At 45.7% G+C, this 20,702-nt stretch overlaps 1 protein-coding gene across 2 annotated transcripts; it reads right to left on the minus strand.

The window, feature by feature from the left end:
- Nucleotides 1–1,789: 1,789 nt before the first annotated feature.
- LOC8033467 (RUS family member 1) lies at nucleotides 1,790–17,278 on the minus strand. Of its 2 annotated transcripts, none has more exons than XM_029977217.4 (8): nucleotides 16,670–17,278; nucleotides 13,431–13,508; nucleotides 13,231–13,306; nucleotides 12,261–12,306; nucleotides 12,166–12,198; nucleotides 11,225–11,330; nucleotides 9,194–9,366; nucleotides 1,790–2,735 (listed from the first exon to the last, which is right to left on the minus strand). In XM_029977217.4, the coding sequence occupies exons 1-8, from the start codon at nucleotides 16,805–16,807 to the stop codon at nucleotides 2,033–2,035; spliced, it is 1,353 nt and encodes a 450-aa protein (XP_029833077.3). In that variant the 5' UTR covers nucleotides 16,808–17,278; the 3' UTR covers nucleotides 1,790–2,032. The 2 variants fall into 2 exon arrangements, with proteins under 2 accessions (XP_029833077.3, XP_029833070.3); XM_029977210.4 differs by having other exon boundaries at nucleotides 13,231–13,345; nucleotides 16,670–17,271.
- Nucleotides 17,279–20,702: the final 3,424 nt, after the last annotated feature.

The following is a 20,702-nucleotide window of genomic DNA, read 5'->3' on the forward strand; positions in this document are numbered from 1 at the left end:
TGCCATTTTCACAGGATAAAGTGATTTCAAGGGGACACTGACAGGGTATTTATTTTGTACATGACACATGAGAGCCCAACTACCCAGAACACAATCTGCAGCTCGAAATTCGTTTTCGTTTCATTTCAAACTGGCCAACTGAGAGCTGGCCAGTTTGAATCACGCTCACTCTCTTTTCCCAGGTCAAAGATAATAAAAATCGTGAGCCAATTGAAGGCCCACACTCAATATTAAAAATAGAAAAAAAATATGATAGTACCCATCTTTTGTGGTTTTTAAAAAACTGCAAGTACGTTGATTGGAAAAAAAAAGTTGCACAGCCACGTGACTTTTTGCAACACTCTCCTCCTCTATATTTCTTCTTCCTCTCCACTCCAGTTTCGATTTCGGTTTCGAGCAGTTGCATCTTTTTACTTTATTAAAAATATATGTGACGCTGTAGCAAAATACTTATTGGGTAATCTTCCGACACCATAATAAATCACCCAACAACAAAACAAAACAAAAAATTTGAGGGGTGTTAGTGTTTTTTTTAATTATAGCAGCTTTTACACTAAAGAAGCCAGTTGTCATTTTAAACTGTGCACAAGCGGGACATGAATGTCTTATGCATGCAGGAGGTGCACATCCATTTCCTGGAGGCCTTTTTAGGTCACAAGGAAAAATACCTTAAGTATGAGATTGTTTCTTGTAATAGATAGTTGTCAGCATCCCTGCATGTAATTAGGGGGAATTATGCATTTTATACTTTTACCTTTTAAGAAACTGTTGAAGCTTTCCAAGGCATGAACATTATCACACAAAAACAAAAAAAAAAGTCACACATGGAAGCTTTTACAAGGTCCAAGAATATCAAAATATGTGGCACACAGCAGTGGCGTCACTAGGGTCAGCGGCACCCGGGGCAGTGGCCCGCTGCTACACACCCCTCCCCCCCCTCCACTCGTTGCCCGCCTTCCCCCCCTCCCCCCCCCCCCCCCCACCACGGAGCGCTGCACCCGGGGCGGTCCGCACCCCCCTTGTGACGCCACTGACACACAGATCCCAACACAGTCTGAACACATAATCACGTACCATTCCTTCTCACTTTTCCCAAACGACAGCTTTCAAAACCACTAGCCTAGTGGAATGTATGTATGCATGGTACCATTGTAGGCAGTAAAATATGGTATATGACACTTACTTAAATTAATAAAATCTAAAAAAAGTGACAATGGCTCATGTGCACTAATTGTATTGTGCACTGTATCTTTCTCCAGAAAGAAAACATTTACCAAAATAAAAGCCCAAAGTAAAAAGGTGCCCAGATCTCAAAGCCTAAAGGTTGAGATCATTTCATCTCAACCTAAAGGTTGAGATGAGATGCGAATTATGCGACAAATAACTGATGAACTTCGCCCTACGGCGTGCTTGCTTTGCACACGACGTAGCAGTGACTGTGCTGAGCTGATACCACGTGCAGAGTAAAAGCCACCGGGAAAAATTTGTCGACTTTTCACAGCATATCCGCCCCAAAGAGTCTAGCCTTAACAGTTCATTTTGGTTTCAGCACCTTGACATAAAACAATATTCAATATACAAGTCACCAGTGAAGCCATAACAACTCAACCATAATGACATGCAAAAAAAAGCATAATGGCTAAAAAAAAAACAATAAATGGAGAGGCGGTAATTTGCCTCATAGAAGAGGCCTTTTCCTTCATTCACAATATCTTTCTAAGTGAACCTTCAACCACAGGAAGCTGCTTTCCTGTGGGTGACCGAAATGCCAAAGGGCATTTCTGTCACCCACAGGAAATCAGCTTCCTAGGATGTGCATAACTTGAGGCTTCAAACTACGAACAGAAGGACTAACAACTGAGCCTGCCACGCTAGTTCAACGCCGGCAGCAACTATAATGCCATATTTAGAGCCCCCACGAGGGCTTGCCCCACAACTCCGCTTATGCACCAATCCCCGGAAACCAAACGAAAAATCGCATCATACCCCTGAACGTCCGTCTTCCCGCTTGAGGCCCGAACACGAGAGCTCGCTACAAGGCGACAGACTCGGGCACCGAGTCACCTGGGCTGGCCTCCTTCCGCTCCTCCGCGTCCCACACGACCCTCCAGTCGCTTGTCGCAAACAGGACGTGGTCCGTCCTCCACTCGGAGCACTCCAGTCCCTTCCAGAACACAGGAAAGTACTTCCCCACAAAGGCCCTGGACGCTGTGAAGAGCTGGCTCTCATCTGCCGCCAGGTTCTCGGCGGCGTTCTCAATGGTCCGCACCTCAGCCCGCCAAGGGTGGGCTGTGTCCACCTTCAGAGTCTTGAGCAGCACAAACTCCAGCAGGAACGAGTGGAACATGGCCTCCATCTGGTCCCTGGGGGTGCACTGTTCGTGAAGGACCACATTGATGTCGTAGTGCCTGGAGGAGTCCCGAACGACCTTGAGGAGGTAGCGCGCCTGCTTCTCCTTGGGGGCCCGGGAACACAGGTCGTCGTGCGTAGCCGCAACTGAGGACAGTGGGGAGCCCAGGTTGACGTTGACGAAGTGGCGTCCGCAGCGAAGCCACACTGACTCCTGCTTGTTGACCTTCTCGACCGACGCGATGTCGCCGGCCTCTTCGAGGAAGTGCTTCACCAGGAGGCAGTAGCGGGACCGGTTGAACGTCTCCATCACGACGCAAGACACGGCCCTGAAGTTTGCGAAGATGTGCAGGAGGGTGAAGATGGTGAAGATGCCGTAGACGAGTCTGTCGAACGGAAAAAAATGTGCAACAACGTTGGATGGCCGTTAGCTCAACGAACTGGCAGTCGATAGGCTGGCAGTTAGCTGTGTCACAATCAACGTCTCAAATGCATCTTTCTTTTCTTTTTTGGTGAAGGAGCTTGAGGTATCTGTTTCGTTCCAGAAATGTCATGCAAATACATCCTTCCTTTGGCCACAAGCAAAGGACACGGGGATCTGATTGTGAAACTGTGTGCATGCAACTGCTGATCAGTTTGACTGAATCTCTCTCAACCAATATTTGGAGAAGAATCAGTGACACAAATGCAAAAGGCTTCTCTGCATCTAATTACAGAGGCTCTGAGGGATACTGTCTACAAGAGTGAAGGCATCCTAGGTCATTTGCTTGTGCCGAAGCATGACAGCACTGTTGGCTTGTATTTTGTTCGCCTCTCATATTTTACTAATAGTAATACGTACTAATTGAATGTGATCTACCGTCCTTCAACGGTAGGTCACATTGAAGCAAACACCGTCCTTCGATAATTAGTCGGTAAAGTACTCGACTCAGAATCTCAAAAGTGGTGGGTTCAAGTCCTGCAGGAGATTTTCTTTTTTCAAGTCTTTAGACCCCCCACGGATAACAGTTTGATCATCTGTATCCGATCCGCATCTGCAGACTTCGTATCCGCATCCGAACGGCATCTGCAATGTTCTTAAATAATTGTATCCACATCCGATTTGCATCCGCAGGCTTTCTATTTGCATCCAAACCGTATCCGCAAAATTTGGAACCACATCCGACTCTCAATCCACGCATTCATTTCACATCAAAAACCAAGCATGAATAAAAGTTTAAAAAAGCATCTGAATGGTATCTGCGAGCAGTCTGCTTACCTTTTTACAAAGAACGCTTTGTGTAAGGATACAGTAAAGGTCATTTTATTGTTAGTATGTTTTATCGCATTTATAAAATAAACTATCATCCTTCCAGACACACTTCGCGTCGCTCGAAAAATGATTGCAGTTATGAGATTGTCTTGGGAGTTCGTGACACTGACACTCTGTCCAGTAGATGCGTTTAAAAGAAAGGAAATTTATACTTTAATGCGAAAATATTAACTACTCCACGAAGCGGAGCTGACGGCGTCTGTAACCGCAAAAAATCGCAAAAGAAATGCCCATTCTCCCATTGCAGCTGGCGGCGGAGCGCACCGCCAGCCGCAACCTCAGCCGTAGCAAAACGTGGTTGTCCACGCTAGTACACTGCAGACGAACTAAGGCAGCAGAAGAACGACATTCATGCTTTCGCATTCACAACTCATAAGAAGTGCTTAGGTGTCCTCAGGATTTTCTTTTCCTTTTTTGCTTTGTAAAATACTTCGAGCACACACATTTTATTAACATAAAAACTGACAAAGGGCAGACTAATAACATTGTACCATTTTATTTAGGCCAAACAATATAAATGTGGGAAAGGAAAGGCGCTCACTCTCCGCAGCAAACTACCCGTGTACCAGTAAGGCACGATTACCACTGTGGAAATATCACAATATTTAATAATGGCAACACCTCCTACCAGTCTAAATTTTAAACACGAACCCTTAACTGCATTCTCGGAACCATATACCTGAAAACAACTCAGTGCCAACTGTTCAGAAAAAGAAAACGCACACGGATGCAACATTTCACTTGTAGAGGTTATTGCGTACTGTCGAGACCGGTTATAACGAAGTCGGTTATACGAAATAGCGGCTACAGCGAAGCGATCACGATTTCTTATTCCCTTTTGCACTTCATTAACCGAAGTCAGTTTTAACGAAATAGCAGATATAGCGAAGTGATTTCCGATTCCCGTTGACTTCATTATAACCGGTCTCGACAGTAGAATAAACAGAACATCGCCAACTCGGACGAATTCAGGCTGGTTCGCCTCTCTTAAAATAATACCCGCTACTGAGGAGTCTCTCTCCGTTGGTGCACCTGATGCTGGGATGGCATGAACGACCTGCGCTACAAGAATGAAGTCCGTAAACTCGTCCTACACAAGTTCCACCACTCCAGAGGATCGAATTAGGTCTCCTCAATATATACTCGCAGGCAAAGAAGCCACTTGCACGCTTCTACTTTCTTGTGGCTTGTATGTTTTGGGTTATTTTGCTCAAAGAATGTTTTCCACTCTTTCCCTGCCAAACAAGAACAAGCTTCCCAAGACAACTGATAGTTCAGTGTTCTTTACTTTTTCTGAAGAGGGTATTTTTGGCAAGAAAGAACGTTCTAAAGCGGTCTTGAGTGAGAATCAATCCTTTATTGACGTAAATAACAATTTCTCCCCTATTGTCACCTTTCATTAAACAGGTTAGTTAAGCCCCACAATACATTCAATGGTACACTTCATAGCATCACTCACCTATTCATTCTACACCCTATGGTCACAAACATTTATGGGCCACCTCGTCAAAAATGAAACCGGACCCGCGGATGTCCGCATCTGATCCGCATCCGCGTACCCTGGCATCTGCATCCGATCCGCAGTCCGCCAAGTCTGATTCCTTTTTACCTAAATCCGCCAGTTTACTACGGATATCCGCGAATGATCTGCAGATATGCAGGGCTCTACAAGTCTTTTATTTGGTTCCGTATGGTCCTAACGCTTTTCGGTGTCGGTTTCTCGTTATAGTCAGATGTCCATAAAAGTCGGCAGTAGGGTTGTGCGAATAGTGGATTTTGAGTTTGAATCGAATTCGAAGCGAATAGTGATTTTGGTCGAATATTTTCTAATCGAATATTGAATACTTGCCGTTAAAAATCTTGGCTGTTTTTAGACAGAAGTTTACAGAAATACTTCCAAACTGGACCTCTCACGCTGTCGTTAGTCCATCTTGCCAACCGACTTAGCTGCCGTCATTTTGACACTGTCAATGTCATCCACTCACCTTGTCGCTGTAATAATATAATATTCCTTCGAAATATTATAGTTTAAATGTTTTGAAACCGTGTTTATGAGTTTTATCGGAAATAAAAGTTTCTGAGCAATTATGCATGTTATGAGAAATTTCTAAAGGTATTTATTTTTATCCTTAACTTGTTTTTCTAAATTTATGTCTGGACGTGGTGGTGGTGAGAAAAGAGTGCTGGCAACCAGGGCGCCAAGATTGGCGAAGATGGCACCGGCGTCTCTGGAGTTCGTTGCTCAGTTTCTTTTGCCCGTTATTAAAAAAGTTAATGAAATAATTACAATGAATATATTTCAAAGTTCCCATCATAATATTTATACCATTTTGCTGAACGTGCGAGTATATTCTTGATTTTAGATATTGTTTCTTTCTGGGATTAGACAGTAAACAAACTTGCGACCGTAAGTTTGTGAACACTTCGAAAAGCATGAATATTACAACTGCTCTCGAAGCGAGTATCGAATAGAGTACTATTCGAAAATTCAAATATTCGCACAACACTAGTCGGCAGTAAAACACATTATGCGTTAATAATGCCCAACAGAGAAACAAAAACAGCTTATTGGCAACCCACGCTATCTCTAGCAGCATTGACTGTTCACAAACAACTTCTTACATCACCAGGCAATGAGGCTCAAGGTAGGTCGGTATTCAGCGTAACTACGAGCCCCGTTCGTTGAACATTCGTCCAATGGGGCTGAGTGGCAAGTAGCTTGCTGAAACTGAAGCTGCCTGCATTCAGAGCTATCTTGCCTCCCAGACTCGACCATCGTGCCCCTAGTGGTTAAATTGAGAACTACACCCATGGGGACAACGACAGCACAGATTATTTGTTTCTGCTTTGATGCAACTCTCGGCCCACGTAGCCAAACGTTGCGTTGGTGTTTGGCTGGGGCTCGAGTGCAATCAGTGAGGCCAAACGCAAGCGCAGCACTCATGGATATTTTTGCTTCATCCCTCGACTGAGCGCGGGGAAAAGATTGGGCATGAGTCGTACCCAATCTTTGACCTGTGCTCAATTGAGTAGGGTAAAGAATCCAGAGCACATGGCTGCTGTTGGGTAAACACAGAACTCTGGGAAAACCAAACTAGCCATAGCGCCCTCTATAGTTCAATCTCCTCGCCAATAGCTGTCTCAACTCTACATTTCCCCAACACACAGTTCTACCTGCAGCATGGAACTCTTCCGATTTGTGTAAAACTAGACTGATCGTTTTGCAATATTCCTGAGATCAAATGTATGGATTATCTACGAAAAATGGTCGCTTACAACAATATCCAAATTATTATAAATAAACAGCTTATTATTATTATTATAAACAAACAACAAACAAACAAACAACAAAACAAACAACAACAGACTTTAAGAAGGCATTCGACAAAGTTAATCATAGAAAGCTCTTAATTAAATTGATTTCCATCTTGGGAAATAATAAGATCGTTCGGTGGATTGAGGCCTTTCTAGATAATCGTCAACAGTTTGTAAGTATTGAAGGGGTTAGCTCGGACGAATGTGATGTGAACTCGGGTGTTCCACAGGGTTCTGTTTTGGGTCCCCTGCTGTTTCGGGTTTTTGTGAATGACCTTATCGAAGATTCACCTGTAAAAGCCAGATTATTTGCCGACAATTGTGTTATTTATACTGAAGTAAGGTCCGTTAATGATCAAATCATGCTAAACGATTCTTTGTCCCAGATCAATGAATGGTGTGTTAACTGGCAAATGTCGATAAACTTAAACAAGACAGTATGTATGACGATCACTCATGAACGACAGCCGTTAGAATGTGTATATGCTGCATGGAAAAGCATTAAGCCGAGTGTCAGAGTTTGGGTACCTTGGTCTTACAATAGCTTTAAACCTAAGTTGGACACCACACGTTCGCAATATAATCGGAAAAGCTAATAAAAGATTAGGATACATCAGGCGCTCTCTTAAACTCGCTTTCTCAGAAACAAAACTCACAGCATACAAGATGCTAATAAGGCGTTTATGAGAATATGCATGTGAAGTCTGGGACCCGCACGTTAAATATCTTATATCAAATTTGGAGCATGTTCAACGGCGTGCGTTACGTTTTGTTTTTTCTTGCTATAGACAGCTGGACTCTGTGTCACCTCTTTATAAAAGGGCAAATCTACCCCTCCTTCAAGTGCGGAGGAAGCAGAAGCGGCTTAACCTTTTTTATAACATAATAAATAACTTGGTTCTAGTAAATAAGCAACAGTATATTAATAAGAGCATGTCGCATATAACCCGCAACAAGCATGCTCGGTATGTGGAAGAGCAGAAGTTTTCCAAGGACCGTTGTAGGTATTCGTTCTTGCAAACAGTGCGAGAATGGAACAAGCTACCGGCACATGTCGTGACCGCTGAAACTCGAGAAGAGTTTAGTTCCCTTATTTCAGAGATTTCTGACAGCAGTACCTAGAGTTGTCATTTCATCGTTGTGTTGAATATGTGCTATTAATCTATGCATTTTAAGCGCGTGTATTTGTTTCTGTTGTGCAAAATCCACTCCTATCTTGGTCCTGTGTAGGACCAATAGTATTTCAAATAAATAAATAAATAAACAAAAAAAATAATGCGAAAAAAAAAATTAAATGACACATGGAAAGTGCTCGAAGGCTACCCGACGGAGGGCGCCAGTGTCTAGCCGCAAGCAAAGCCGTCTATTGGGAGAGTTTGGCCAGTTTATGATCTCGCCACCGTAAGGCCCCCTTCCCAAGTGAGGCAATCAGCCCAAGCCGCAGAGTGAGAGGCAGAAGCACATGCGCGTGAACTCCCGGCTTCTCCCAGCCATGCAGAGAGGGCTGCCATTTTCGTTCATTCGCCCGGTGGAATGCAAGGAATCGACATCCAAATTTCACTTCTTTCCTTTTATTTCACCGGCTCTGGCAAAAAAATTATATAGTGTTAATTCTCGGTGGTTTAGAATAAAGTTTTCTCGACGTTTGACCGCAAACTTTTATTCGAACAAACAAAAAATCGGCCTGTAGCAGACGACGCGTAGCTTCAACAGTGCTCTGCGCCGAAAGCGTGTTGCGTCAAAATGGCAGTTGTTTCCTCTTTGCTCTCTCCTTCCTCTCTCGCTCCTTCGGCGCTCTCCTCCCTTTCCCTCACTTTTCTCCTGTCCAGCGCCTTCGTCACCACGTCTACTGGCCAGACTCTCCCAATATACGGCTCCGGTCGTAAGTGGTCACAATAGAGCTTGCAATCACACTCAAATGTAAATACTTCGCTTACACAACCTTAGCAAAGAATTGGTGAAATGGAAAGGTTAGGTTCGTTAGGTTAGGTTAGGATAGGTTAGGTGCGACCCTGACGATGCACAGACGTTCCAAACTTTAGCTGATCCGACCCCAGAGTAAAGGTTTTGTTCCCCAGCAATTCAAAACTTCTTGCGTTTAATCAGACAACGTCAGAACTCGCGTTTTGGAAGCGAGTCATTTACTCCAGAGTAATTTTCTCGCACTACCCCCCTCCAACTGTGGGTTACGTAGCAGAGGAGCGGCCGTGCCCTCACATCTGGCTCCCTGCGAGCAGCCTGAGCAGCAGCAGGCTGCACAGGAAGGCCGCCAGGTTCACCAGGGTCTCCTGGCTGCCGTCCTTGGCGCTCACGTCCGCCATGTTGTTGCTGCGTGCTTGGTGCTGGGTGAGTGCCGCACGCGTCGCCCCGCCGGCGACGCCCACCACCGACTGCGAGAACGTGGTCGCCGGCTTTACGTGCCGCACCAAACCAGACAAAGGTGTTCCATATTTGTACCAAAAATATTGCCAGCTACCTTTATATCCAAAGTTCTATTATGTATGATTAAACAGTCGTTTTGGGGAGTGAAGAAGAACCCACAGTCGGTGAGAGGCTAAGAATTTTGAGCACGTTCCGCCTGCATCTCGAGCTTTTTGCCCTTGGTAACACTTTGTCGCGCGTGCAGCCGAAGCCCGGTGAAAGGCAACAAGCGCATGCTAAAGGTGGAGCTTCGACCGAATTCTTCGGCTGTCATCGACTATATATTTCTATCAAATTCCATGCTATATTTAAGGGGAAAACTGACTCAGTGTGCAGGTTACGTAACGTCAATTTTCTTGCTAAGTTTAGCAAAGAGACTGAATCGGTGTATAGTAGTGGCGTAGCCAGAGGGGAGGTTTATGGGTTTATGGTAGTAATGGAGTAGCCAGAGGGGAGGTCAGTGGCATAGCCAGAGGCGAGGTTTATGGGGCTTCAGCCCCCTCCCCACCAAAACCTAGCCAACCCTATTAATATACACATGCGTTTTGACCCCCTTCTCTGCACCCCATGTTATGGACATTCCAGCCACCTCAGTCCCCCCCCCCCCCCCCTTGAAAAACAATTCCTGGCTATGCCACTGGGTCACATGACATCAATTTCCCTGCTAAATTTAGCAGGAAATGCAAGGACAGGCGGACAGATGCACAAAATTTCGAGATTGGGGGTTTCATTAAAGAGCATTTTATGCTGTAATATATTGTTTACTAATAGTACTATTATTACAAAATCTGCAGCTTTTTGTCAGTCTGGGAAGAAGTGACAGCAAGAGTTTTTACTGCACGTAATATATCCCTTACTTTTATGTACCTCCATTCGTTATTTACCCAATCCTACACAACACAGGCTTGTGGTCACTGAAGTATGTAAGAAAGGGAACACACAGCGCATGAGGGTCAACGTCTATGCCTACGACTAAATCGAGATAGGTGGGTTGCTTTATGTCTGACAGTACACGCGAGCCGAGTTCTACAGTGAGGAATGTGTGCTGGCGTTCCCCACCAACTGTAGAGGCCAAAGCCGCTTGACAAAAGCCAAGTGCACGCACTTTGCCCGGTGTCACAAGGCGGTGCATGCACGAGCGCGCATAAAACAAAGTTCTCTGCCAGGCACAACGCCGACACGCAAACGCGGCTGGGAAGTCTCCATAACGGCTATCGTTATAAAATCCAATTAAGGACACCAAGGGATCAGCAGCGAGCGGGTGCCGCCCATTTCTGCGGTTGGTGCAGAGTGTGAAACTCGGGCAATGTCGTTTCGCTCTGTCCCGGACCGTTCAAACGTTTCTGGAGGACGGCGAAGCGTTTCCCGCAATTTCGGAGGCAGCTTCGGATGACTGGCAACGACGATTTTAAGCGCCAAGAAAGCCGAACTGTCGTTACTTTGAAACGTAGCTTATCCATTAACTCTAGGACACACGCATAACAAAATAAAATCTGCTGAAAAAAAAAAACACATATTGTTGTAGCACGCTATTTACATCACGAGACACTTTTTGAGTTGGGGGCAATTGCGAAACATGCTTCTACATTGGCCCGTCGACCCGAAAAAAAGCGGGTTTCGGAAGAGCTTCTAAGGACGCTTAACTCCAAAATATACTTCGTAATTCAGCGAAAATATATCAACCGAAGAAGATTGGCACTCCTTCTAAACCACGACACGAACGGCGGAGCTTGCGCTCAACGTCCGTAACGGAGAGTCAAGATCCAACTCTAACAAACTCTGCGCTGCGAGCGAAATGTCGAAGACAACACGAAACGTCTCACGTACCTTAGCAACGCTGGAGATGCACAGCACAAGCGTGATGTAGCCCTTGAGATGTTGAGACATCAGCTCGAGGAGTATCGCAGCATCGTTGAGGATGTCGGCAAACAAGCTGCAATAGTTGTCAGCGTGGTTGAGCGTTGTGCTGTCGTTTGAATGGGCACAATGTTTGTTGTGCGTTGCACAGCACATACCCAAGTACTGAACAAGAACTACAGAAATCTTGAAGCTGTCTTGAGTGCTCTTAGAAAGATTCGCAGCTTTTTGCCACAGCGTGTGAAGGTGGGACGCTGGCAGCCATCACTGCTCGTAGTAACACCTATTCTTATGCATATCCACTGTTTATTTACTCAATCACACATAAAACCGTGCCTTGTGGTCACTGAAGTAATTAATAAAGTGAACACAGCACACATAGGTCAACGTCCTTGCCTAAGACTAAATTGAGAAAGGTACCGTTACAAAAGTGGGTCGCTTTACACCTGAGAGTAGACGCGAGCAGTGTTCTACAACAGGTGTAGTGGTGTCCCCGCTAACCGTAGAAGAAGCAGAAAACACTGCTGCCTGGCAAAAGACAAGTGCGCGTGCGAGCACTTGTGAAACGGACTTATCTGCCTGGTGTAATGCTCAAGTGCCACGAATGTAACTGGGAATTCCCTACAGCAGCTATCACTGTAAAATCTGCCGTTGACTGATCAAAATTTCCAACATCATGCAACTGTATATAGGCCTTATCCCAAAATAGTACTGTTGTCATTTCCGTCAATACTGCACAATGCTAACACCAAACTCGCTGCATATGGGCAGCGTATATGAGAACCTCTGTTAGACAAAAATGCAGCTGAGCTCGAACAAAAAGAAGGCAATTTTGCTAGCCTCAAGCTGTCTCTTGTCATGCAAAGCACTTTTGTATATGATTGAATAAGGTCGGTGGGAATGCAACTTACCGCCATTTCTTGGAATCATTGTCCAAATTCGAACTGTAACAAGAACAGACAGGTTATGAACACTGATTGAAGATGATGGCTTTAGTAGTTCTCACCCTTGAAACCAGGCAAAGAGGATTCTGCCAATCATGCCCGTACCATCTGAAAGAATAGAAACCGAGAGTGATCATGAACTTAACTTTTGTCACTTGGAAAGTATTTTAAAAATAAATCCAAATAAAATGTATTCAAGATGCACAGTTCATAGGCATTTTAAAAGTCTTGTGTTCTTAAAATTTAGCCGTGCAGGCACTGAAAATTGGATATTTTTGTATAAAGGTAAGGTTAGATCTCTTAAAACCGCAACCCTCAAAAAACGGGGACAGAGAGAAGTTTTCTCTTTCAGTTCAAATCTAAGCGCAGCAGTTTCGTAATGCAAAATGCAACCAACTTAGGTGGCTTCCACCCTGCAACGTCGTAAGTCGGACGTTTGCAACCTACAACTATCATAGCTTCAGGACTATCTATTGCTCGCTCATTACAGGAAGCAGCACGAGACCAACAGCACATTTTTCAATTTCCACGAGACTTTTGCCGCACCGATCGGACACAGCTCCGTGAAGGCTGTCAGATGTCCGTACTGACGCTCACATAAAACCCTCGAACCCTTCAGACCGACTGGAGGAGTGTAGCCCAAAGACAGGAACTCCCTCGCCCTATGTACGCCCAAGAAAGCGAATAAAGCGTCTTCACACTCAACCCTGACTTTGACACTTTCTTGTCCAGATTCACTAGTGACTCCCTTATACTGCTTATTTTATGGTTAAATTTCTTTTTTTTTTTTCTCAGTCCATCAACACTGCTACGATCACTAACAGGACAAGAACGGCAGAGCGCCTCTTTCTAATGCCTAGCCTCCAGCATGCACAGCCAAGGCCTTCTGTCGGGCCTTGGCTGTGCGCGCACGCTCAAAGCCCCAGAGATGACGTAGTGCTGTCGAAGGTTTGAAGCTTGCACTGGAGGCGGGACAACTCAATGACCTCCCTTCCATTCTCATCCTGCCAGAAAGGTTCCCAGGTGTTATACCTTTCAAGATCCAGGTTGTGGTGGCAGCCAACACGGATGCCGTCTGGTCGCCGACTCCGACGCCCGTCAGCACTGCCTGCGTAGCCAGCGTCCCAGTAATGCTGCTTGCGAAGGCCTAGACGCGCGCAAGCGCGGAAAAAGAGACGCCACGAGACATTCGCCACCGGCCACGTGCAGAGACGCAAGGGGACCGCAGGTACCTGGATGCTGTCCCAGATCTGGTATTCCTTGTAGTCACGGCTGACCGTGTCCGGAAACCCAGCAGGCAAGAATATCTCCTGTCAAAGGAAGAGGTGGAACTTATGTGGTTACTGACGGCACGGCTCTTACACCTTTTAGCAAGTGCTCATTGCCTTTCGTCGTGCTCTGGCTCTGCGTACATGCGCTCATGAGACAACGAAGTGCTATCAAAGGTAGGAAGCTAATACTGGAGGAGGGACAACCCAAGGACGTACCTCCCTGCCATTCTCATTCTGTCAGTGACAAAAACATAATCCTACCATGAAGGGATCGTAGCAAGGAAAGGATGAAAATTAAAAGCGCAGCTGCAACATGTAGGAGGCTGTACAGTGTAGGATGCAGCACAAGGACAACAGAGTGTGGGGTTGAGCTGCACTTGTAATGTGCAAGAGCCATGCTATGTATCAATTTGAAACAAAGCAAATTTTGAGTTAAGAGCTGCGGTTCCTCCAATTGTAATATACACCCAAGCTGTTTCAGAGAATGGCTTGTCTACTAATTCATGCTCGTATTGTTCGCGGGTGCTACTAGACCACTATCCTTGTATGCCTCTTTGATTACAGGCAAGAGAAGTGGTAAAACGCTGTCACGTAATTGAGCATTTTCTTGTTTTATTAATTTTTCTACTTCTAGAGCATATAGATAGCCCCGACTGTTTTTGTCACTTTCTGAGTACCTTGGAGGTCAGTCAGACCAAGTCGACTTCCGCATTGTTCTGCAGTTGAGGAATTATTTTTGGGGTGCATTCCGTCAACAATTTCCAGATTTTCTGTGAGAGGAGCTCTTGTGACCATGAGGCCAGAGTCTTGCTTGCAAGTGCCTTTGCTTTGTTTTTGCTGTTTCTTTTCCTACAACCTTGGTTCACCCAAGAAGTGGCCTTCTCCGTGACCTTGCCCTTACATGAAAGGTAGCTAACTCCAAGATCAGGTCGTCAGATTAAGAAGTGTTACATTAGGTTTTTGGTTCGGAAGGTAGCCCGGAGGCAAAGGCGGACTTAAAGGGGTACAAAAGCTAAATTTTAGCACCTTTTTCTTTCTGTAGACGTGATCTCCTTTATGACAGCAGCTCACAAACACCAGTCTTTCGTTGGTAAAAGCTAGAAAAGCAATCTTAAAACAAATAAAATGATTTCCCAATACCACCTGGTAGTTGGTGGACCGAGCTTCGTTGGAAGGTCTCGTGTCATGGGCCCACCAGGAGCAGTGCCACGGCGCGGCATGTCCGATGCAGGCGGCCAGGAACAAGCAGCGCTTGGCGCACTTCTAGTGCACCATGCCTCGGGCAGTTTTACTTGGCGGGATTGTAACGCGTTGACGATAAAGCTGGCTCCACCTAGTGACGACGATCGTAATTACGGTACCCTTAGCCGTTTATGGGCCTGTGACGTTGAGAGCATGACGTTACAGCCAAATATCCCGTGGCGCATCGCGCTGCCTCGATGGCTGATTTTGAAGCAATGGCCAGAATCCGTCGGTTGGAACGAAAAATATAGCCATCCACTGAAAATACAAGCATGTGGGGTGCCTTCATTTATGGATATCATGTATTATATTTCACCCGTTTTGAAGTGTACCGGGGATATTTCAAGTTCCGATTGTGTACCCCTGTAAGGAAAAAGTGTGCGTGTGTGTGGGGGGGGGGGGGGGGGGGAGGAGGGGGCAATAATCTTTTTTTAAGCTAAGGGCAACTTTTTGTGAAAAATATGATACACCAGCTTTTTTTTTTTTTTTTTAGAACAAAATGTTTAGATTTTTGTGAAATGACGAGCACTAGGTTAACAAAAAAGAACTGGGCAATGTTTCACCCATAACGTCAGATTCCTCTGCAGACACCCCTCCCCCAGCCAAATGCTCCCCCCCTTTCCCCCTTCCCCCCCCAAACTTGACCCATAAATCCGCCCTTGTCCACAAGACTGATGGGTTTACCTGGTTATGCAATGTCATGTTGCCTATTTAGGCGCAGTGTTTTTGCGGGATAAAGACAGCCGGAGTGGACGGTCGGGCCAGCAGTCTGCTTGTCTGCCTGCTGGTCCCTCTCATCAGTATTTGAATCTTATAGGGCAAGTTGCCCGAGTTTTAAGGTTTCAGCGTGTGGCCCATTGTGGTGAGTTTGCCCTTTGCAACATGCAAACCTGCAAGCGTTTTTTTTATTATTTTTTTCTGTTTAAAGTTTGTGTGTGTGTTTATGCCATGTGGTGTTGCGTCGGCTTTTGACAGTGCCACGGCTGTATCGCTCATCTTACCCCCAACTTTGGCGAGCCTCAGACTCTCTGGACTTGTCGTCACATAGTTGAGAGTTTTGTTTCCTCTTGTAGTTTTTGTGCCGGCAAACTTTTGTTTCCGACTGCATTTGTGTTGGATCTGAGCGAGAGGTTTATAGTAGTTTTCTTCTTTAGTTGAGTTTGGCAAATTGATACTAACTGCGTGTTAGTGGGCTTCTCCAAATGCTTCAACCGCAACATACCATAGTTTCGTAACGCCTTCGGCTGCAACAACGATGCAAGCATAATCAGTGGTCTAACTTTTTTAAGAAGACCGCCAAAAATGCTTTCCGATTTTCCAACAGATGGCGCCGACCATTTGTGGAAAAGTCACACTGTGACCCTTGATGGCTGAAATAATTCTGATGTCTTCCAGCAACTCCTTTACCCCCTTACAATTGCATTAGACATATATGTCACAAAGAGGGTACCAAGTTGGTGGCATGATACCAACCATGTTACAACGGGCTTGTGGTTGTGCCCAGTTGAACACTGCACCACGCTGAATTTCACAGTGCAGGCACACTTACACCTGCGACCTCAAAAGATACTCCAACCACACAGGCACTTGCAGTGAATAGGGGTGCAATTCTCATGTAACAGCTGCACAGAAATACAGCTTTCTGTGAAGTCCACAATGTGGTACTGTGCCAGCAAACACGCATGGTGCTGTTGAACACTGCAAACTTCAGCGTAATAATTATTTTTGGTTGCTTTCATTTTCTTCTTTCCTTTTGCTCTTTACGCCAAGAGACGATTTTTGCACAATAAAACACGATTTTTTTTTTTTTTTTTTTTGTCAAGATTGCTTAGAGTTATCTGCGCTGATCTAGCTTTTCAGAACTAGCATCACGGCTTTTCACGGCTAACATTCGCTGAAATCCCATTCGAACTGATATATGTCGCAAAATGGAAAGGAGGGTGGTAGCAGCCACTTACGCTGAAGACCGCTCTGAGAGAAGACCATTTCCGAGCCGATCGCCTCACCACAAACAACTTGTTGCTGTTGTCGAACTTGACGTACGTCTGCTGGATTTCCGAACCGCATGTTTCTCGCGCAACCACTGTTCCCGTCATCGTAGACTCCGACAGCTGACTTGACGAGGCAATCACCGTTGGCAATCACTGATCAAACGTTCGATCTCTCAGGCTCTTCGCGTAACGAGCGTACGACCTAAATAGCACACACGAACTCTACCCACTCTACCTCCAAAGTGGCACACAATTGAGCCAATTGAGCGACCAGCTGCACAGAATACAAAGCATTCCCCGAGTTTCGACACGTATGCTTGGACCGCTCGGCCAGGCTCGGAAACAAATCAACAGCCTCCAAGGCTTCTTTTTCTGTGCGCGACGTGCGCGAGCCGGACGGATGGATGGATGTCGGCTCTGATGGCATAGACGGCTCTGTCTGATGGATGTCAGGGCCGTGGTAACAGGCAGAGGTAACGGGTAGCAGCTTGCGCCACCTGGTCTATATGTAGGCTATCAATAGGATGACTTTTAGGGGTTCGAGCAAAAAAGCTGGTAACATCACGCCCGCCTCTTCCCCCGGCGAGGGTGTCGCCAATTTTCCTCTGGTCATACCTTGTCTGCGTTATTCCTGCACCCGGTGCCTGCACCGGACCGACTGGAGGTGGAGGACAGGGTTGAGACGGTTGAGACCAGTGGTTGAGACTTTGGGCCGGAGCTAGCGGATAAATTGCCCCGCTAAATCTAGCGGAAAATTTTCCCCGTTAAATTTAGCGGCAAAATTCTCCCGTTAAATCTAGCGGAAAAATTTTCTCGCAAAACCTAGCGGAGATATTTTCCCGCTAAATCTAGCGGAAAAATTTCCCCACCCTGCCACCCGAGATGCACCAAGATGCACCGCCTGGATGCGCTGGATGGCAGTGGGGTAAAGGTGGGTGAGGAGGAGGATTTGCCCGCTTGCGCCACCCCCCTGGCTCTCGCTCCTCGCCGGAGCGAGGCATGACGGGATTGCATTTTGGCGCACTCCCGATTTTCTCGCTGCAGCGAGCGCATACACGCGTGGGGTGCCAGCGCTGAAACAAACTCGGAAAGTGCAACCACTAGTGGAGTGCCGGCTGAAACGAACCCGCTCCACTGGCTCCACGCTGTGAGTGGGCACGCGTGGGCACGAGTGCCGTGCTGACCAGAGTTTTTGCTGGCTCACATTATCTTACGCTCTCTTGCTGTCTAAATAAGCTAACCATAAAGGAGTTTGTTCCATCAATGTTATTCTACAGGGTATCACAAAAGAAAATTTACACGGTCTTTTTTACCGCAAAAATAAACTAGGCATCGTCGAACGCTCATTCACCGCCCAAAGATAGAGCTAGAGGTCACAAGCAGATGCCAAAGTTTCAGCCCGATCCGATAACTTAATCAAAAGTTATGTGATTTTCTGCAAATTTCAATAGGAAAATGGAGCCCATTTTTGCTCGATTTCGGTTTCTGGTGCCATAGAGCCCCATGTGTTTGAAAACTCCGTCGGCCGCCATTTTTCCATTGAAATTTACAGAAAATCACTTATAACTTTTGATTAAGTTATCGGATCGGGCTGAAACTTTGGCATCTGGTTGTGACCTGTACCGCTACTTTTGGGCGGAGAATGAGCATTTGGCGATGCCTAGTTTATTTTTGCAGTAAAAAAAAACCGTTTTTTTTTTTTTTTTTTTGTGACAGCCTGTATATATTGTGGTGACGAGTAAGTTACCTTCCAGTCTTCTATTTCTTTGGAATCCGTTTTGAAGCTGAATTTTAGTTATTGGGCAATACGACTTAAAGTTGTCTTTGTTCCCTCTGCCTTTATATATTAGTCTCATTTTACTTAGTTTCCAATAATTAGGTACCTCTCCTCTCATTATTTGTTTAATCATATGCCATAACTTCAGTTTGCTCGTTTTTCCTATTGTCTCAAAGGGGCAATGAAACAATATTTTTACTTTGCGCAAATACTGCTTAAACCGGATCCCCGACGTTAATGACTTGTGAAATACCCATTCATTTTTCACCACACGCTATCAAAGTTGCAGAAAAATTTAGGAGAAAAACGAGCAGCAATTACCCCCTAATCTCGCAGCCAGAACAAGGGGCCATGTGATCTGGAGCCGTTTACATGCCGCCAATGTTGATCACAACCACGCGCTGGGGTTGAAAGGCACAGGACACGTGCCGAGTTCCAGACATTTGTTATGGGTCGGCTATTGTCGTCATTGCAGCGATTGAACACGGGCCACTACCCGAATGCTTGTCGAGCTATCGATTATCACGAGCCCAAATCGAGTGCCCACGCAATGCTCGGGTACAATCTATAAGCCACATTCAAATATCGTAACTGGGCGGTACTGCAACCGCCCAGCTACGTCATCAAGTTTTGCGAAGGAGAGACTAAATGAAAATGCTTGTTTTTGTCCTTGAAATTACCCCGCAACAAAGGAGTTGCTTGGCCAGTGGCGTTGCGTGAGAGTATTTTCGAGTCCGAGTACAGTCAAACCCGTTTATAACGAACAGCCAGGAAATGCTACGATCAGTTCGATATAGCAAAAACCATTTACAACGAACTTCCACGATGCATTCATTGCAAGGCGAGAGCTTCTTTCTTTCTTTCTCATCGCTTCGCTTCCGCCTTGTAACTCCTCGCTGAATTTTTTTTTTTTTTTTTTTTTGCATGCATGCAGAAATTTTTTTTAGCTTATTTCCCCTTTTGAATCGCTTCTCTTCGTAAGCAACCGCATTGCGATGAATTTTTTTTTTTTTTTTTTTCTGTGCACGGGGGTAGGTTTTTCTTTCTCTTTTTTTTTAACTTTCTCCCCTTCTGAATTGCTTCTCTTCGCTCAATTTTGTTCGCGGCTTGAGCTTTTGGAATTTTCTTTCCTACCTTTTTGGGGCGGAAGGGACAGGCTAGAACACGATTGTTTGCACGTTTTTGGATGATACCGATTTTGTTCATAGGTAGGGCTGATGGTGCTTTTCGTTCGTTTTCATCCATGTCAGAAAGAGAATGTGAGGTACGGAACGTGGTTATATACGCATTTGATCACAGCGCCTCCTCGTCTATAACGCTGAGTCAATGCATGCAAAGTTTAACACGATTATATACGGATTTGACCGCAGCGCCCTTTCCTGTATAGACGTTGAGCGGCTACGTGCAACGTTTCATTCATGACAGAAACCCCATCTCTTGAGTTACTGCCACATCTCAGAGCCCCCTACTCCTCCCGCAGTCGTGGCCGAGTGGTTAAGGCGATGGACTAGAAATCCTTTGGGGTCTCCCCGCACAGGTTCGAATCCTGTGGACTGTGCAAACATTTTTTTATTTTTTTAAGAAGACAGATGGGATGGCAATTGATGTGAGCACGGATGCCGGAAAAGGCTAGACCCTAAGGAGCTTTGCCCCTAAAAAGTACTTTTTACATGCATTTTCATTTAAATTTTTTTGGGAGTTCGATATCGACAATTCGCTGTACGTGGGTTCGTTCTAAACGAATTTCACTGTAGTGCCAGTAGGCTTGTGTAAAGTGAAAAACATTCCAACTGAATATCGTTGCACTGCCCCTTTAATGGGTTCCATGGGTACCTGCAGGAACCTTACTTTCTGCCTTATCCCATTCTCTTCTGGCCGTTTCCGTGAATATGTTGATGGTGATGATAATCAACACCCGAGGTGGAACTCGTCTCCGACTGGTGTGTTTAACATCCTATCCTGCCCATACATCAAAAGCAGTCCCCAAGTGGCAACGAATGACGTCACAGAAGCCGGAGTGTCGTGCTGTCAGATGTCGCGATACTGGCAGTTGGCACTAGAAGTACCGGCAAAAAGCACGAGCAAACGCAAGTGTCGCTGTCGTCGCGGCGTTTCAACTCCGGGCTGCCAAACCTTCCACGGACTGTCCAGCTGAAGAGGGACCTGCAGCAGAACAGGTGTCTGCCGCATCCACCACCACTGCTCCAACATTGCTAGGATCGC

This window comes from Ixodes scapularis, unplaced genomic scaffold (assembly GCF_016920785.2).
Source record: "Ixodes scapularis isolate PalLabHiFi unplaced genomic scaffold, ASM1692078v2 PGA_scaffold1__304_contigs__length_218370807, whole genome shotgun sequence".
Taxonomy (NCBI): domain Eukaryota; kingdom Metazoa; phylum Arthropoda; class Arachnida; order Ixodida; family Ixodidae; genus Ixodes; species Ixodes scapularis.

What these genes read in the sequence shown, in the direction of transcription:
- LOC8033467 (XM_029977210.4), bottom strand. Translation starts at nt 16,807, where the DNA reads ATGACGGGAACAGTGGTTGCGCGAGAAACATGCGGTTCGGAAATCCAG. An exon ending in CTCTCAGAGCGGTCTTCAGC is followed by an intron (nt 13,509 to 16,669) that starts GTAAGTGGCTGC and finishes TTCCTTTGACAG; the next exon opens with GAGATATTCTTGCCTGCTGG. An exon ending in CACAACCTGGATCTTGAAAG is followed by an intron (nt 12,307 to 13,230) that starts GTATAACACCTG and finishes CTATTCTTTCAG; the next exon opens with ATGGTACGGGCATGATTGGC.